The sequence below is a fragment of the Zerene cesonia genome, chromosome 11 (assembly GCF_012273895.1).
Source record: "Zerene cesonia ecotype Mississippi chromosome 11, Zerene_cesonia_1.1, whole genome shotgun sequence".
Lineage (NCBI taxonomy): Eukaryota > Metazoa > Arthropoda > Insecta > Lepidoptera > Pieridae > Zerene > Zerene cesonia.
This window is the reverse complement of record NC_052112.1, coordinates 6,780,602-6,794,617: the sequence shown is the minus strand read 5'-3', so window position 1 is coordinate 6,794,617 and position 14,016 is coordinate 6,780,602. Positions and strand designations below refer to the sequence as shown.

The 14,016-nt window shown below is 33.3% G+C and overlaps 2 protein-coding genes and 1 long non-coding RNA gene across 3 annotated transcripts in view; 2 read left to right on the top strand and 1 right to left on the bottom strand.

Moving 5' to 3' along the window:
- Nucleotides 1–9,758, top strand: part of LOC119829954 (multidrug resistance-associated protein 4-like) — a 30,316-nt gene extending 20,558 nt beyond the window's left edge. Inside the window, exons 5-25 of the mRNA XM_038352699.1 lie at nucleotides 174–271; nucleotides 370–567; nucleotides 791–917; nucleotides 2,172–2,321; nucleotides 3,176–3,369; nucleotides 3,472–3,636; nucleotides 3,713–3,850; nucleotides 4,225–4,392; nucleotides 4,569–4,712; nucleotides 4,929–5,152; nucleotides 5,239–5,369; nucleotides 5,568–5,777; nucleotides 5,935–6,165; nucleotides 6,254–6,360; nucleotides 6,668–6,791; nucleotides 6,902–7,072; nucleotides 7,186–7,313; nucleotides 7,755–7,877; nucleotides 8,186–8,308; nucleotides 8,412–8,572; nucleotides 8,708–9,758. Coding sequence (XP_038208627.1) covers nucleotides 174–271; nucleotides 370–567; nucleotides 791–917; nucleotides 2,172–2,321; nucleotides 3,176–3,369; nucleotides 3,472–3,636; nucleotides 3,713–3,850; nucleotides 4,225–4,392; nucleotides 4,569–4,712; nucleotides 4,929–5,152; nucleotides 5,239–5,369; nucleotides 5,568–5,777; nucleotides 5,935–6,165; nucleotides 6,254–6,360; nucleotides 6,668–6,791; nucleotides 6,902–7,072; nucleotides 7,186–7,313; nucleotides 7,755–7,877; nucleotides 8,186–8,308; nucleotides 8,412–8,572; nucleotides 8,708–8,981 — 3,389 coding nt within the window. The 3' untranslated portion in view covers nucleotides 8,982–9,758. The remainder of the gene's footprint in view (nucleotides 1–173; nucleotides 272–369; nucleotides 568–790; nucleotides 918–2,171; nucleotides 2,322–3,175; nucleotides 3,370–3,471; nucleotides 3,637–3,712; nucleotides 3,851–4,224; nucleotides 4,393–4,568; nucleotides 4,713–4,928; nucleotides 5,153–5,238; nucleotides 5,370–5,567; nucleotides 5,778–5,934; nucleotides 6,166–6,253; nucleotides 6,361–6,667; nucleotides 6,792–6,901; nucleotides 7,073–7,185; nucleotides 7,314–7,754; nucleotides 7,878–8,185; nucleotides 8,309–8,411; nucleotides 8,573–8,707) is intronic.
- A 1,250-nt stretch (nucleotides 9,759–11,008) lies between these two features.
- LOC119829956 (uncharacterized protein CG16817-like) lies at nucleotides 11,009–12,066 on the bottom strand. Its single transcript, XM_038352704.1, has one exon. It carries the CDS (start codon nucleotides 11,877–11,879, stop codon nucleotides 11,415–11,417), a length of 465 nt encoding a protein of 154 aa, XP_038208632.1. The 5' UTR covers nucleotides 11,880–12,066; the 3' UTR covers nucleotides 11,009–11,414.
- A 769-nt stretch (nucleotides 12,067–12,835) lies between these two features.
- The window catches only part of LOC119829957, a 3,140-nt gene continuing 1,959 nt past the window's right edge, over nucleotides 12,836–14,016 (top strand). Inside the window, exon 1 of the long non-coding RNA XR_005287827.1 lies at nucleotides 12,836–13,202. This is a non-coding gene — a long non-coding RNA (uncharacterized LOC119829957). The remainder of the gene's footprint in view (nucleotides 13,203–14,016) is intronic.

The following is a 14,016-nucleotide window of genomic DNA, read 5'->3' as shown; positions in this document are numbered from 1 at the left end:
CAAGTGTTCAAAAAAGACGAGCAATATTTGTTTTCACAAAGCTTGGCCTTGTCTCATAACAAATAAACTCGGTCGCTAACTTATATGATTTATTGCTTATATTAAAAATATATATATATATTTTCATTTACACTATAGTATGGCTTTTATTTTAATAATGAATATTATTTTAGCTTATATGAGTAAACTAGCAGCAAGACTAAGAATGAAGACAGCTTGCAAAACAGATGAAAGAGTTCGAATAATGGACGAAATTATTAACGGAATGCAGGTAATCATGAATTAATGTTATTAGAACAGTTATTATAAAAAACCTTTGTAGTACTATTAATTTTTTTGTATAAATTACACAATTCTGTTTCGTTTCAGGTCATCAAAATGTATGCTTGGGAAAAACCATTTGAACAGGTGGTAGCCATGGCCCGCAAGAATGAGATTAACTGCATCACGTCTGCTTCTTACCTTCGAGGTGTTTACCTCAGTTTCATGGTGTTCACAGAGAGATTGACCCTGTACATAACTCTGCTTTCATACTCTTTATTTGGTTTTCAAGTGACAGCGGATATTGTAAGTTTTAATAATTATCTAATCTATTAAGTATTTTTTATAACAAATAAACTTGTTCATTCAATGTTACAAATTAAGGAATTATTACCCTCAAGTTTGATTTATTTAAGTAATTATTAATATCCAACTATATTTCTTACCTTCAAATGATAAAACGAATCGTTAAGATCGTGTAAGTACGACAGGTAAGTGAATAGCAAAATTTTAGTGATCTGATTTACAGGTTTTTCCTTTGGCGCAATTCTACAATACACTACAAGGCACTTTATCGATAATAATGTCGAATGCCGTATCGTTTTTGGCAGAGGCGCTGATATCTGTACAACGCCTCGAGGCGTTCATGTTATTGGGTATGTGAGACCTGCCCTGGTCTCAGAAACACTATCTATGCATGGAACGCTAATAGTCGTGCTATTATTATTAAACAAAAGTCCAAATTATAGCTGAGACTTTGTTGTTAATAACCTAAATCACTGTTTATGACAGTATCGGCTGTATATACAAAGCCTTTGCATGCGTAAAAATTGTTCTTCTAATATAGAACACAGTTGGAAGGGGTTATCTTGTAGTTATAGATGTTTGGTAGTCCACAATATAGTTAAATAAAATAAGTATTGACCACAAATGTGGTTTTCACAGGCTTTCCCGATGGCACAAATGTTCAACATCCTTCAAGCTTCATTAGCTATTACGTTGCCAATGAGTCTTTCTATGTTACTAGAGTCTTCTATCTCCGTTCGTCGTATACAAGATCTTTTATTATTGGGTACGATTTTAAATAATACAATACATCATGTTTGTCTTTGTCTTGTGGTCCGTCTGAATTTTGACAGTTCGTATTTGATACTGGATTGAATGTTCGCAAAATTATTTGGGTTTGGTGTACTAATACTGCTTTTTACCGTTTATAACAAATAAAAATTATGGGTATTTAGAGAAAAATGTTGTATGTTACTACTCTGTATTTGACTAATATACTAACATAGCAATAAAATGTGAGGCCCATATCCTTTTCCTTCCCTTTCCCAGTCCTTTCCTTTATTCCTTTATCCTAGTCCTTTCTTAATCCCTTCCCAATCTAAAGTCGGCAATCCATTTGTAGAAGCTTAAGGTCTGCAATCGACCTTACGCCTCTACAAATGTCCATGGGCGGTGGTAGCGTTTACCATCAGTCGTCCCACCAGCTCCATTGCCGACTGTGACATAAAAAAAAATAAAATGTTCCAGTAATAATTAAATTAATTTCCATTTATTTCATTATTATATTCATCGGCACTTCGGCAAATTCGTATTAGAATATTTTTTCAAACAGTATGATTTACGTTTGTTTCTAGGGTATTTTTTTATTGTCAATTAATGTCGTCTATCGTAATGTATTTAGTATACATTTACATGTTTTAAGGATATTCACAACAATGTCCGATAACTTTTATAAAGATGTCAAGGCTGGTTGTCAAAATGGTATATATATATAAATGTTTTTTTTTTTTTGATAAATCAATTCAGGGTGTCCCGAAAAAGCATATGGACATACAGTCTTTTAGATGCTTGTTTCAAATATTGTGGAAAAAAATATATTTATTATTTACATTAAAATAATACAGATGAACGAGAAGATCTTCGCAGTGTAGCCGGAGTAGATATCGCAAAACTTGTAGAAAAAGTGGACAATAAGAAAATTAAAAACTTGAGTGAATTGGATCTCTGCCCGAACACATTCAAAAAAATTGATGAAGATGGCATTTACAATCCAGGTATTAATATCCTCTCAACTAGGTAACTTCTCTTATATCTTCTCTTTAAAGTCGCCATTTATTATCACATGTTTAATTTCTCTTAGATAAATGTTTAAAATTGTCTATTGCCTTAAAATATTTAATATTGATTATACATTTTTAACCATTAAGTAAATTCATAATCCTAAAATAAATCTTATAGGAACAAAAGGTAAAGCATCATAGGTAAATAGGTCATAGGATAATTACTAAATCTTATATCTTTAAACGAGCAATTCTTGTATATATATATATATATATATATACAAGAAATTTAATATATAGGGGGTTTCGGGGGCGATAAATCGATCTAGCTAGGAATCTTTTTTAGAAAATGTGATATTCGTGTTTTATCGACTTAAACTTACTTTTTTAACAAATAGGAGGCGTTTGAGTAGTCCCAATTTATTATGACTCTTCCTGGCATCTATTGGCGAATAATAATACTATAAATGCGAAAGTTTGTGAGGATGGATGCATATGTATGTGTGCGTCTGTTACTCTTTCACGCAAAAACTACTGAACCGATTGCAATGAAATTTGCTTCGTAGATAGCTGGACAACTGAAATAACACATAGGCACTTATTATACCGATATTCCTACGGGATACGGACTTACGCGGTTTCAACCGCGGGTCACAGCTAGTACTTACATTAATAATGATTAAACCATAATAATAAAAGTCAGTCAAACTGTTTCTACTTCAGTGTGTTTATAGATTTTAACCCCTAGAAAATGTGCAAATTTATTGTTCAGTCCTCGATCTAACTACAAGCCCCCGAAGATTGAAGCCGCAAAAAATAAATGATAATTTTACATGCATATCATACAGGTTTTGACTGCAATGAAAAAGGATTGATTGCCCCATCACAACGCTCTATACCTGTTAATTCTGACGATGGCATCATTATCCAAGATGTATCTGCTCATTGGATAGAAAATGGTCCTGTGACATTACGTCACATTAACATAAACGTCCCTAAAGGAAAACTCTGCGCCATCATTGGTTCAGTTGGATCTGGGAAAGTAAGTTTTTTTTATACATAAAGTTTTGTTTTCACTTAAGTGCATATACTAGTTATTTTTTCTTGTCTTTACATATTTCTAGATCGTCTGTTTTATTTTCAGAGCTCAATTTTGCAGTTACTATTAAATGAATTACGTGCGACAAGCGGCCGAATATACCTTTCTGGCCCCTTGTCCTATGCTTGCCAAGAACCTTGGTTGTTCGTCGCTACTGTTCGGCAAAACATATTATTTGGCTTACCTTACAATCCTAAAAAATACAAAGAGGTAATATATCAATGACCACAAGGTATATTAATTTAAAATCGATCCATGAGAATAACACGTATCTTGCCTTATCCAGGTTGTAAGAGTCTGTGCACTACAAAAAGATTTCCAACAGTTCCCTCACGGAGATCAAACGCTAGTTGGAGAGAGGGGTGCCTCTCTATCTGGTGGTCAAAGAGCACGTATTAATTTAGCAAGGGCAGTATACAGACAAGTAAGTTATTACTTAGAAGTTTATGATATTAAAAACCTATCAGATGATTGAACAAAGAACTAAAAAATATAGATGTAAATAATTAGTCACAAAAAATCATTAGTACCTGGGAGTAGTTAAACTTTGGTTAGGTGGTTAAATAAAGTGGAACGGCGAAATTCGCACAAATTAACTAAACATGAAATAACTCTTATAACCCTGAAAAATGTTCAGTAAAGAATATTGAGAGTCCATTATCAAGTAGTGCAAAAGTTAATTTATAATATCTTAATATTTCGGTGGTTGTAAGCCTAAAGCCATCCTTCTGGCTACACCCATGTATTCATGTACATTCATATTACTTAATTATTGTTAACATGTTTTTGTTCTTTTAGGCAGATATATATCTTTTAGACGATCCTCTATCTGCTGTAGATGCACATGTTGGTCGTCAATTATTTGACGAATGCATAAACGGATATCTACGTCACACAACGCGCATACTTGTTACTCACCAGTTACATTATCTTAAGGCAGCCGACTACATAATTATTATGAACAACGTAAGTACTTTATCGATTAGGTTCGAAACATAGACACACCACTTAAACTAATGAAGTAGTTAAAGTATTTCCGCGTAAGAAGAATAATGCAAACTTGAGTTTTATCTTAAAATTATCACGACAAAGACAAAAGCGGTTTTAAAAAGCTATATGAGTTTCAATATATATATTTTTAGGGATCAATTGAGGCCAAAGGCACGTTTAATGAATTGATGTATTCGGGTAAAGATTTCGCCAAATTGTTATCGGCAAGTCAGGAAGACGATACCAAAGCTGACGCAGAGAAACCTCCCCCAATGTCGAGAAGAACTTCCGCCAGAGTAAGTATTTACAATATGAAGTATTCCTAAAAATACTAAAAAAAACATTCAGTGACGTCTAGTGACCAATTGTTTATAGTTAAACATACGTAAGTCAACACCAATGTAGCAACAATTTCATTAAAAGGACTTATTGTAAATACGTATATTCTAAAAAAGTTATGAATTTAAAGTTGAAGATAATGAGCGTTACGTTCTAATGAACATAACTTTTAGCTGTCCACGACGAGACGACCATCATTAACTGAATCAACAACTGGTTGTGAAATCCCAGCTCAAGAAATGGAAGAAGAAGAGAGAGAATCGGGCTCTATGGGATGGCATGTCTATGGTGCATATCTCAGAGCTGGAGGAAAAACTGGTCGCCTGTTGTTTATGGTCATTCTTCTCATAATTGGGCAACTATCAGCTACGCTGTGTGACTATTGGGTGACTTTCTGGTAACGTATCCATACAAATAGACAAAAAAATTGTACATTTTTTTAATAATTCAGAACATATCTTAAAGAGGTTTTTAACCTTTTAGGACCAATGAAGTTACACGTTTAAAAGAACGGGAAACCAATAGCACAAACAAAGATTACAATGCAGTTGAAGCTCCTGTAAACAGCACATTCAGTTTCACAAGTTACTTTTCAGGAATTAAAGCAGAATCGAGTAAGATTTTTTTTTATTCGCTTGATGTTATTTGAAATTATTAAACCATATCTCTAAATAGAAGCAGTAAATAAATAAGCTATGTGAAACATTTAAGAATAAATATAAACGACCGACGATTTACAATCAAAGGTAAAATCAACGTCATATCTCAGAGGTAATACCAACGTCTGAAGTTTAATTTCTTTTTTTTTTTAGATTTGAACATTCATGCCTACATTGGGCCATTGGACACCTCTCAGTACTTGTACGTGTATACGGCGTTGATTATTTGCTGTATATTCTTCATAACAGCCAGAGCCTTCATGTTCTTCAAAGTTTGCATGACTGCATCCCGCAACCTTCATAACGACATGTTCCACTCTATGCTTCGTGGTGTTATGCGTTTTTTCGATGCCAATTCATCAGGTAATTTTGAAATTGTTCATGAAATCCCATCAGTCATATTATTTTTGGCAAAAAAATCGTCTTTCGACTATTCCATGTACATTTTCCAAATTCTGTGTAAGTATTTTACGAACTTTTTATTTAGTATTTAATGTGAATTTACTGTGTCTTTTTTCAGGGCGTATTTTAAATCGCTTTTCAAAAGACATCGGTGCTTTAGATGAACTTCTGCCACGTTTCCTATTAGAATGCATTCAGATTTACCTTGTGATGTTCAGTATATTAGCATTGAATGCTGCTGCGTTGGTCTGGACTCTGCTACCGACAACTATTATCCTTCTTTTGTTCTATATTATTCTGCAGATTTATTTGAAGTCGGCACAGTCCATCAAACGGTTGGAGGGTACTAGTAAGTAACACATTAATTTTCTTCCACTTAACATAATATTACGTTACTACATATAGGTACTCACCACGTTTTCTTAATTTTTTTGCAGCTAGGAGTCCCGTATTTTCTCACATGTCGGCTACGCTTAATGGCATAAGCACTATTAGATCTTCTGGAGCACAGCAAAGGTTGATTCAGGAATTTGACAAATTTCAAGTAAGTTTGAACTAGAAACTTAATCATAAATTCCGATATAAATGGTATGTAAGTGTATTCATCGTTACAAAATAAAGAATCGATTACGTTGTTTTCAAACAGAATTGAATTATATCCTCAAGAATTCATCCCGTTTAATTGCAATATGGCAGCGCATGGTTGTAATTAGTATTTTTCATAGTTTTTATAAAATTGCTTCCTGGACCCAAGAAATCAATGTAATTAATGAAACAGGATTTTGGATAGAATAATCCATTTGAATTAAATTCAATGTATTTTTGAGTTATTACTATTCTAATAATTTCAGGATATACACACGTCTACATGGAGTAGCTATCTGGCAAGCGGGGTCACTCTCGGGTTTTGGTTAGATTTCATATGTGTTCTTTATTTGGCCATCGTCATTGTTGCCTTCCTCGTTATTGACAGCAGTAAGTATTTTAAAAAGTAATTACATTACATGAGTAAACACTTTTACAAATTTAATCATATATTGTGCAACATCTATATGTACCTATGTACATTGTTTATTTTATTTCAGAAACAATTTTCTCTGGCAATGTGGGTCTAGCTATTTCCCAAACGTTGATTCTTACTGGAATGCTGCAATTTGGCGTCCGACAGACTGCCGAAGTTATTTCACAAATGACAAGTGTAGAAAGAATCCTACAATATACCCACATTGAACGAGAACCGCAGTGGGAAAAAGGAGGTAAAATCAGTTATTTTAGAATGTACAGAAACAGAAAGAAATGACAATTAAGCGTAATGTTCTATCTAAATATGTATATACATATATTTCTTTATTGTTCTCTAAATTTACAGCTCAAGAGACACCTAAAGGCTGGCCCTTAAGAGGTCAAATTGAATTCCGAAATTGCTACATGAAATACACGCCAGAAGACTTGCCAATATTGAAAAATTTAAATTTGGTTCTGGAAAGTGGTTGGAAAGTAAGTATCTATATATAATATGCCCTACCATCATCATCATTAGCCCTTATATGTTCCCACTGCTGGGACACAGGCCTCCTATGAGGGTTCAGGCCATAATCCACCACGCTGGCCAAGTGCGGGTTGGCAGATGTCACTTGTCGTCGAACTTTTTTGATTCTTGGACATGCCGGTTTCCTCACGATGTTTTCCTGTTAGCAGTGGTGATGTTATCTACATGCGCAGATAAATTAAAAAATCAATTTATTTCCTGCACGCTTACCCGGTCACAAACCCGGACTTATCGATTTTGAAGTCCGAAGTTCTCACAATTGAGCCACCATTGCTTTGTATATTTCTTTCGGAGTAGTTTAATAGCTGTTCTAACACATATAAACCTTCCTCTTTCAATTTTTATTTTTCGTGTGGTTCTTTAAGACATGATCTATTTGTAAATTTTAGGTTGGTATCGTTGGCAGAACAGGTGCAGGCAAATCTTCACTAATTTCCTCATTATTTCGTCTAGCAATTGTTGAAGGAGAAATACTTATTGACGGAGTTGATACTGGAAATTTGGCTCTGCAGGTAATTATACTAATATTACATGGTATAATTATTACATGGAACACATTTGTACGAATTATTTTATAGTAATACCAATTAAACCTTTATATCACATTTTGCAAATGTGTAGTGTCCTTAAATAGATTTTATGAACTTACTTCCAAAAGCGATATTATACGTAACTACATTTTTATTAAAAACTAGCTGCGCCCCGCGGTTTCACCCGCGTAAGTCCGTATCTTGTAGGAATAACGGGATAAAAATTTGCCTTCATGTTATTCCAGGGATTATTATAAAAAATATGTGATTTTTTGTTTTGCTTTTTGCAGGAATTAAGGTCAAAGATATCAATCATTCCACAAGAACCAGTTCTATTTTCAGCAACGATACGGTACAATCTGGATCCATTTGATTGTTACGATGACGAACAATTATGGAGAGCTCTTGAAGCTGTAAGTTTGCATTCTGATTTTCTCATGTATATTATGCTTTAAGTTTTAAATTACTTATGTAACATTTATTATGATTTTTTATAATTATTATCATCTTTTAAAGGTTGACTTAAAATCTGCCATACCTTCACTGGACTTCAAAGTCTCTGAAGGTGGATCAAACTTCTCACTTGGTCAAAGGCAATTGGTTTGTCTTGCTCGTGCTATCCTGCGCGGTAACCGTATTCTTGTATTGGATGAGGCTACAGCTAATGTAGATCCCAAGTAAGTTTATCATAACTATTAATATTATTCTTTAAAAATAGATCTGTTCCGATAAATAATAAAGTTTCTGATCAAGAGCAGGCCGATGTTTATTATTTTCATTTCATTACATTTTAATTCTTAATTTTATTACAGGACGGATGAGTTTATACAAAGAACAATTAGAAAACGATTCGCTGATTGCACTGTACTGACTGTAGCACATCGATTAAATACTATTATGGATTCAGATCGTGTGATGGTAATGGACGCAGGACGGCTTGTTGAATTCGATCACCCATACAAATTGTTAAACAATCCAGAAGGTCACTTCACAAAAATGGTAAAAGAAACCAGTGAAAAAATGTCTGCACAGCTTTACCAAATTGCAAAGAAAACATTCATTGACAGCGGCGGTGTTGTAGAATAGTGCATTTAGTAAAAGTAATAATGTAACATGTAATTTAAGTGACCTTAATTATATTGAAATCTGCAGTTAGGTACTTATCATCATACATTTATTTAACCAAACTGCGCTCCATTAGTTATAGAAAATGAATATTCGATGCCATGTCTGTTAAGAATTAGGCTAGTTTTCTATAAATGTTGTTGTATAGTTTAGGTGAAAATAGACATGAATAACACATATTATTCGCTGCTTTGTGTGAAGTGCAGAATTCGAGATGCGTGTTTTTGAATAATAGTAAGGTTACCTGTTGCTCCTGCGACATTTTGTGATGAGATTGTAAATAGTAATTTTAGACCCCAAAGTATTTCCGATATTATTATTATTATATTTCAATTAATCTAAGAAATGTGTTATCAATTCGTAAATACTTTTTATAGGTGTAGGTACATAGTCCGATTTTTGTGGTATATAGACATATTTGCAGCCCAGCCGCCAATAGAAATCGTATGTCATTATACATTTTATATTGTATCGATCATTATCTATAATTAATTTTGTACATAGCAGAGGCATTATTTACAGCCCCCGTATATATTATACTAGTAAGACTATTCTGGCTTCTCTTCAATCCATTTAAAAAGCATCTCAGTTAAAATATTCTTCTTCTTTAATACTATGTAGGTATTTAATTTATTTTTACGTTCTGTTAAGTTTAAGTTTATTATTTTTAATTGGAGAATGATTATTGTGATTGCCATAGAGGTCAACCTCGTAAATAAAATTAAGCTGTACAATGGATGTTTTTTATTATTTCCCCTTTTCTGTATCAATTTTATTTTTTAATTTCTTCAAATTATATTGCTAAACATTTAATTTATATTCTATGCATCCGTTAATAAAGGGACAGCAAATATATATATAATAAACACATATTGTATTTAACATATTTTAATGATACGTTTCATCGGCTCACACCAATTCGGCTCGGTTTGTGGTTGTTTATGTTATTTTTAATTGTTATTACCTTTATCCAAGCAGAAAGAAATCCCACAAAACAAATATTATTAAAATCTCTAATTCTAGATAGCTTCCTATGTATAGTTCTTATGAATGGTAGATTAGTAGGTACTAGTAAAAGCACAATTTTCAAAACCCTTTTCCATGTAATGCAGGTATTCTTGTAGCTAATTCTTGACGAATGGTACTGTGTACCTTGCGTTAACTTTCGGTTTATTGAGCCTCGCCCAGAGCTTTCCAAACTTTGCGGCGCGACGCCCTAGGACGTCTCGACGCTCTGATTCTGCGTTTGACCCGGTAGCGAGCTGTCGGCTGCGAGGGGGTCGCGGACAAAATATAACCAGTTCTCGTGGCTCCTTCACGAAAGTGATTCGACGGAACACTGAGGGTTTGGTTACGTGGGTATCTATGCAAGATTTCCCCACAAAAAAAGACTAGTAAGGTTAATAGATACTGCAAAAAAATTAGCTAGAGGAGGGTCGCAAAAAAAAAACAAATAACAATATTAAAAGCATTAACAAAGTTTAAACACAACAAAGTAAGATCAAAAAGTAGGCATATTATAAATAATATATAATAATTTGGTTTTGCAAAAAATATATTGCTCATCAATGCTTTATATCACCTACACATATACAGTACATATAAATTGAGCTTTACCTACACCTTGTTCTTACCAGTAACTATGATACTTACTCTGTTGTTATGATGTATTTGATTCATTTTATGTCTCAAATCTCCTCACATCTCAGACATCAGAGTTGCAAGCCATTTTAGCACATACTTTCCCTCTGTATCTCAAACATTATATATTTCACATTTCTAAATCAAAATTAAAGAGAATTGCCTCTTTACATCAAATTTCAACTCGTCTGAATAAATCCTCTATAAGTTGGAAACGCACTTGGTCTTTTTGACACCTCTGATGCCAGGTTTGACTTAAAGAGGTTCTATTTTATCTTGTAATAATAAATGATTTAGGTATAAATGTTATTATTAGTACAACAGTAAGGTATAAAATTGAAACATACTTAAATTAAAACTAAGTTTTATTCACCAATACAAGATGTATTTATCTTTATTAAAATTAATAACATATTGGTTTTTAATTATGTAAAGTTAATTCAACAATTTTATTTATCAAACAAAAAAGTGATGAAATAAAAAAAAAATAAGTTTAAATATCTCATGAGTTTAAATGCCACACCACATATCATAAAAAACTAGCTATGCTACTCTCTTTATATGCTTATGTTAAGACATACAAAAAGATTCAATTGTACTATATGCTTTCCAATGGTTGAGTAAAATATACCAAATTTTCTCAGCTAAGTAAACAATGTGATGGTTCAAGTATAAATCACTAAACAGTAAAAACTAATGAGCGGATATGTCAAAAAAATCAAATCCAGTTCACAAATATTAAAGCTAATTGGACTATTCTATATCAGGAAGATCTTCATCTTCTACAGAGCTGGTGTCATCATTTTCATACTTATCATTGTCCATCATATTATAAAACATGTCGTCCGCTCCTTCATAAGCACTCATCTCATCTTCATCTTGCCATCTGTTGAAATCAATTCTAAGCCAATGGTGCTTTTTTTTATCATTAGTTAACGCCGGCCAAAATGCACCATCTGCTTTTTCTTTGGCTAACACTACTTCAATTAATCTCCCTTTGTTAACCTGAGTACTCTTTTCAGGGTTAATTTCGGCATATAATGGAATTTCAACTTCATATAATTTTTGTTCCGGAGCACCTATTCCTCTAAATGATACTAACTGTTTTTCAATTTTTATTTCAGGTTTTTCACATTCAACATTAAAAGTCAGATAAACACGCGAATTTCCTTGCGCCCATGATACCGACGGTGGTGTAGAGACAGTTTCAGAGCCCATTGTGTTTCTAATTTAAATTTTTCGCACAAATCTGCTGAACTCGAAGCTTTTTAATATTGTTAATAACTGTAAAATCGTAAAAGATCCCCGACACAAAAACTACGGAACACAATCAAGAAACCCTGTCGATTTCGAGAAGCCTCACAGGCACAGATTAAGTACTAACTAGACAATAGACATTAGTTACAGGTGACATGTGACATTTCCTTAGTAAAGTTATGACTCTGTCAATTTTTTGTTTACATTAGGCAGATTACAGATACTGGGAATCAATAAGTCAAAATATGATGAATAAACATTTCTCTCTTGTGCAAATAATGTTGTTCTATAACAAAAATAAACTTTACGTACTGTAGATTTATTATCTGGGTTCGATTCCCGGTGGGGACGTAAAAAAATGTCTCGGTCTGGCAGGACACAGAAGACTGATCACCTACTTGTCCGTAAAGAAAATCTATCAGTGAAACAGATGTATATCATCTGCCCCATACCCCAGTAAGGGACACGGGGCTTCACTTTTTTTTTACTATTAAAATTTGACGAATAGCTACGTAGTAAGTACTCAGGCCAATAAAGCTAAGCAATATTTCATTTGGATTATAGCATTGATAATTAATATAAATATTCTTCAAATTCGAGTCAACAATATAGAGATGATTATGCCCTCTCGAACACGCGTTATCGTGAAGTTTCTGCATATTAAAGTGTATCAATGGATATTATGTTCTTCTGTTTCGAAACGCTTTATTCTGACCATCATAATAGTCTTATTACAAGGATAAATGAAGTTCTCTAGACATAGAGGAGAATTTCTACTAGTAATCAGAATCAGAATAGCTTCAATTCAAATATACCTTATAAAACCTTACAAGTCGTATATTTTAAAAAATCTGCACTTTGTTTTCTGTGCAAAACATACTTCTAAAGAGCACAATAGTCAGACATATTTTGTCATATCATCCAACATGATTTAAGTCGATAGATTTACAATATTTCGAAAACTTTTACAAACAAACAACACAAGAGTACAGCCATGTTTCAAAATGGTTAAACAAAATTTGCATAAATGAAAATCAAAATTAAAATGGGTCAAATAGTCGACAAAAAGTCTTCCACTAAAATGTCTAAGAGCGGATCTGGTATAAAGAAATCATCAGGCGGCGTTAAAGGGAACAAAAAGAATGAAATAGATTTCTGTGATCCTAAGGTGCAAGGTGTACTTTTAGTGGGGCTCCTCGCTGTACTGGCACTGGCTCTATGGTTTGGATTTACGAGTGGGTGCTTGGGCAACCGTCGACGTCGAAGAAGAAGATCTTGTTGTTGGTAAAAAAGGCATACCTTTTCAGAACGTTAATTTTACTCTTAGTTATCTTCTATATATATAAAAGAAAGTCGTGTTAGTTACACTATTTATAACTCAAGAACGGCTAAACCGATTATGTTGAAATTTGGTACAGAGATAGTTTTAGACCCGAGAAAGGACATAGGATAGTTTTTAACACGGAAATCTAAAGGAAACGGGAACTTTGTTGGTAACGCCCCGAGTCTATCTTACCTGTGACTACGCGAGCAAAGCCGCGGGCGGAATGCTAGTATATTATACAAGCCACTAATATCACCAATTGTGAAACTTCTCCTATCTCTTTATTAAAATATTAGTAGGTATATATGGGCATCCTTAACATTTATTGAATCATAAAAATATATTATACCTAGTCTACATCAAAATAAGGTAATTTAGGTATCTAATCAAATTAAGATAATGAAACTAAGATTTTTGTAAGCAAGCCGTCTACGTTTATTAACAAATCAGTGTTTACCATACTTAATCATTAATCGTATATAAGCTGCATAGATTGCTGAAGGAATGCTGTAATCTTACATTGTATTAGTAAATGACACCAAAAGATAACATTATATTTTCGGTAAAGTATTTGCAGACTTTTATCGCCGTCCCTTGATCATTTACAAAACATTTACATTATTTAATTTGCTATTTCTATACAAAGGCCAATGTTGATTGCCTATTCAACTCAGTCGTTCTACATTATGCGAAGAATCACTGATAGACCGGGAGATGGTGACACAAATTACTAGGTCATTTGTACCAGTATGGCGGTTCTTCAGTGGTCTAATT

Bases quoted from the DNA above. Each gene is read 5' to 3' on its own strand.
- LOC119829956 (XM_038352704.1), bottom strand. From the start codon at position 11,879: ATGGGCTCTGAAACTGTCTCTACACCACCGTCGGTATCATGGGCGCAA.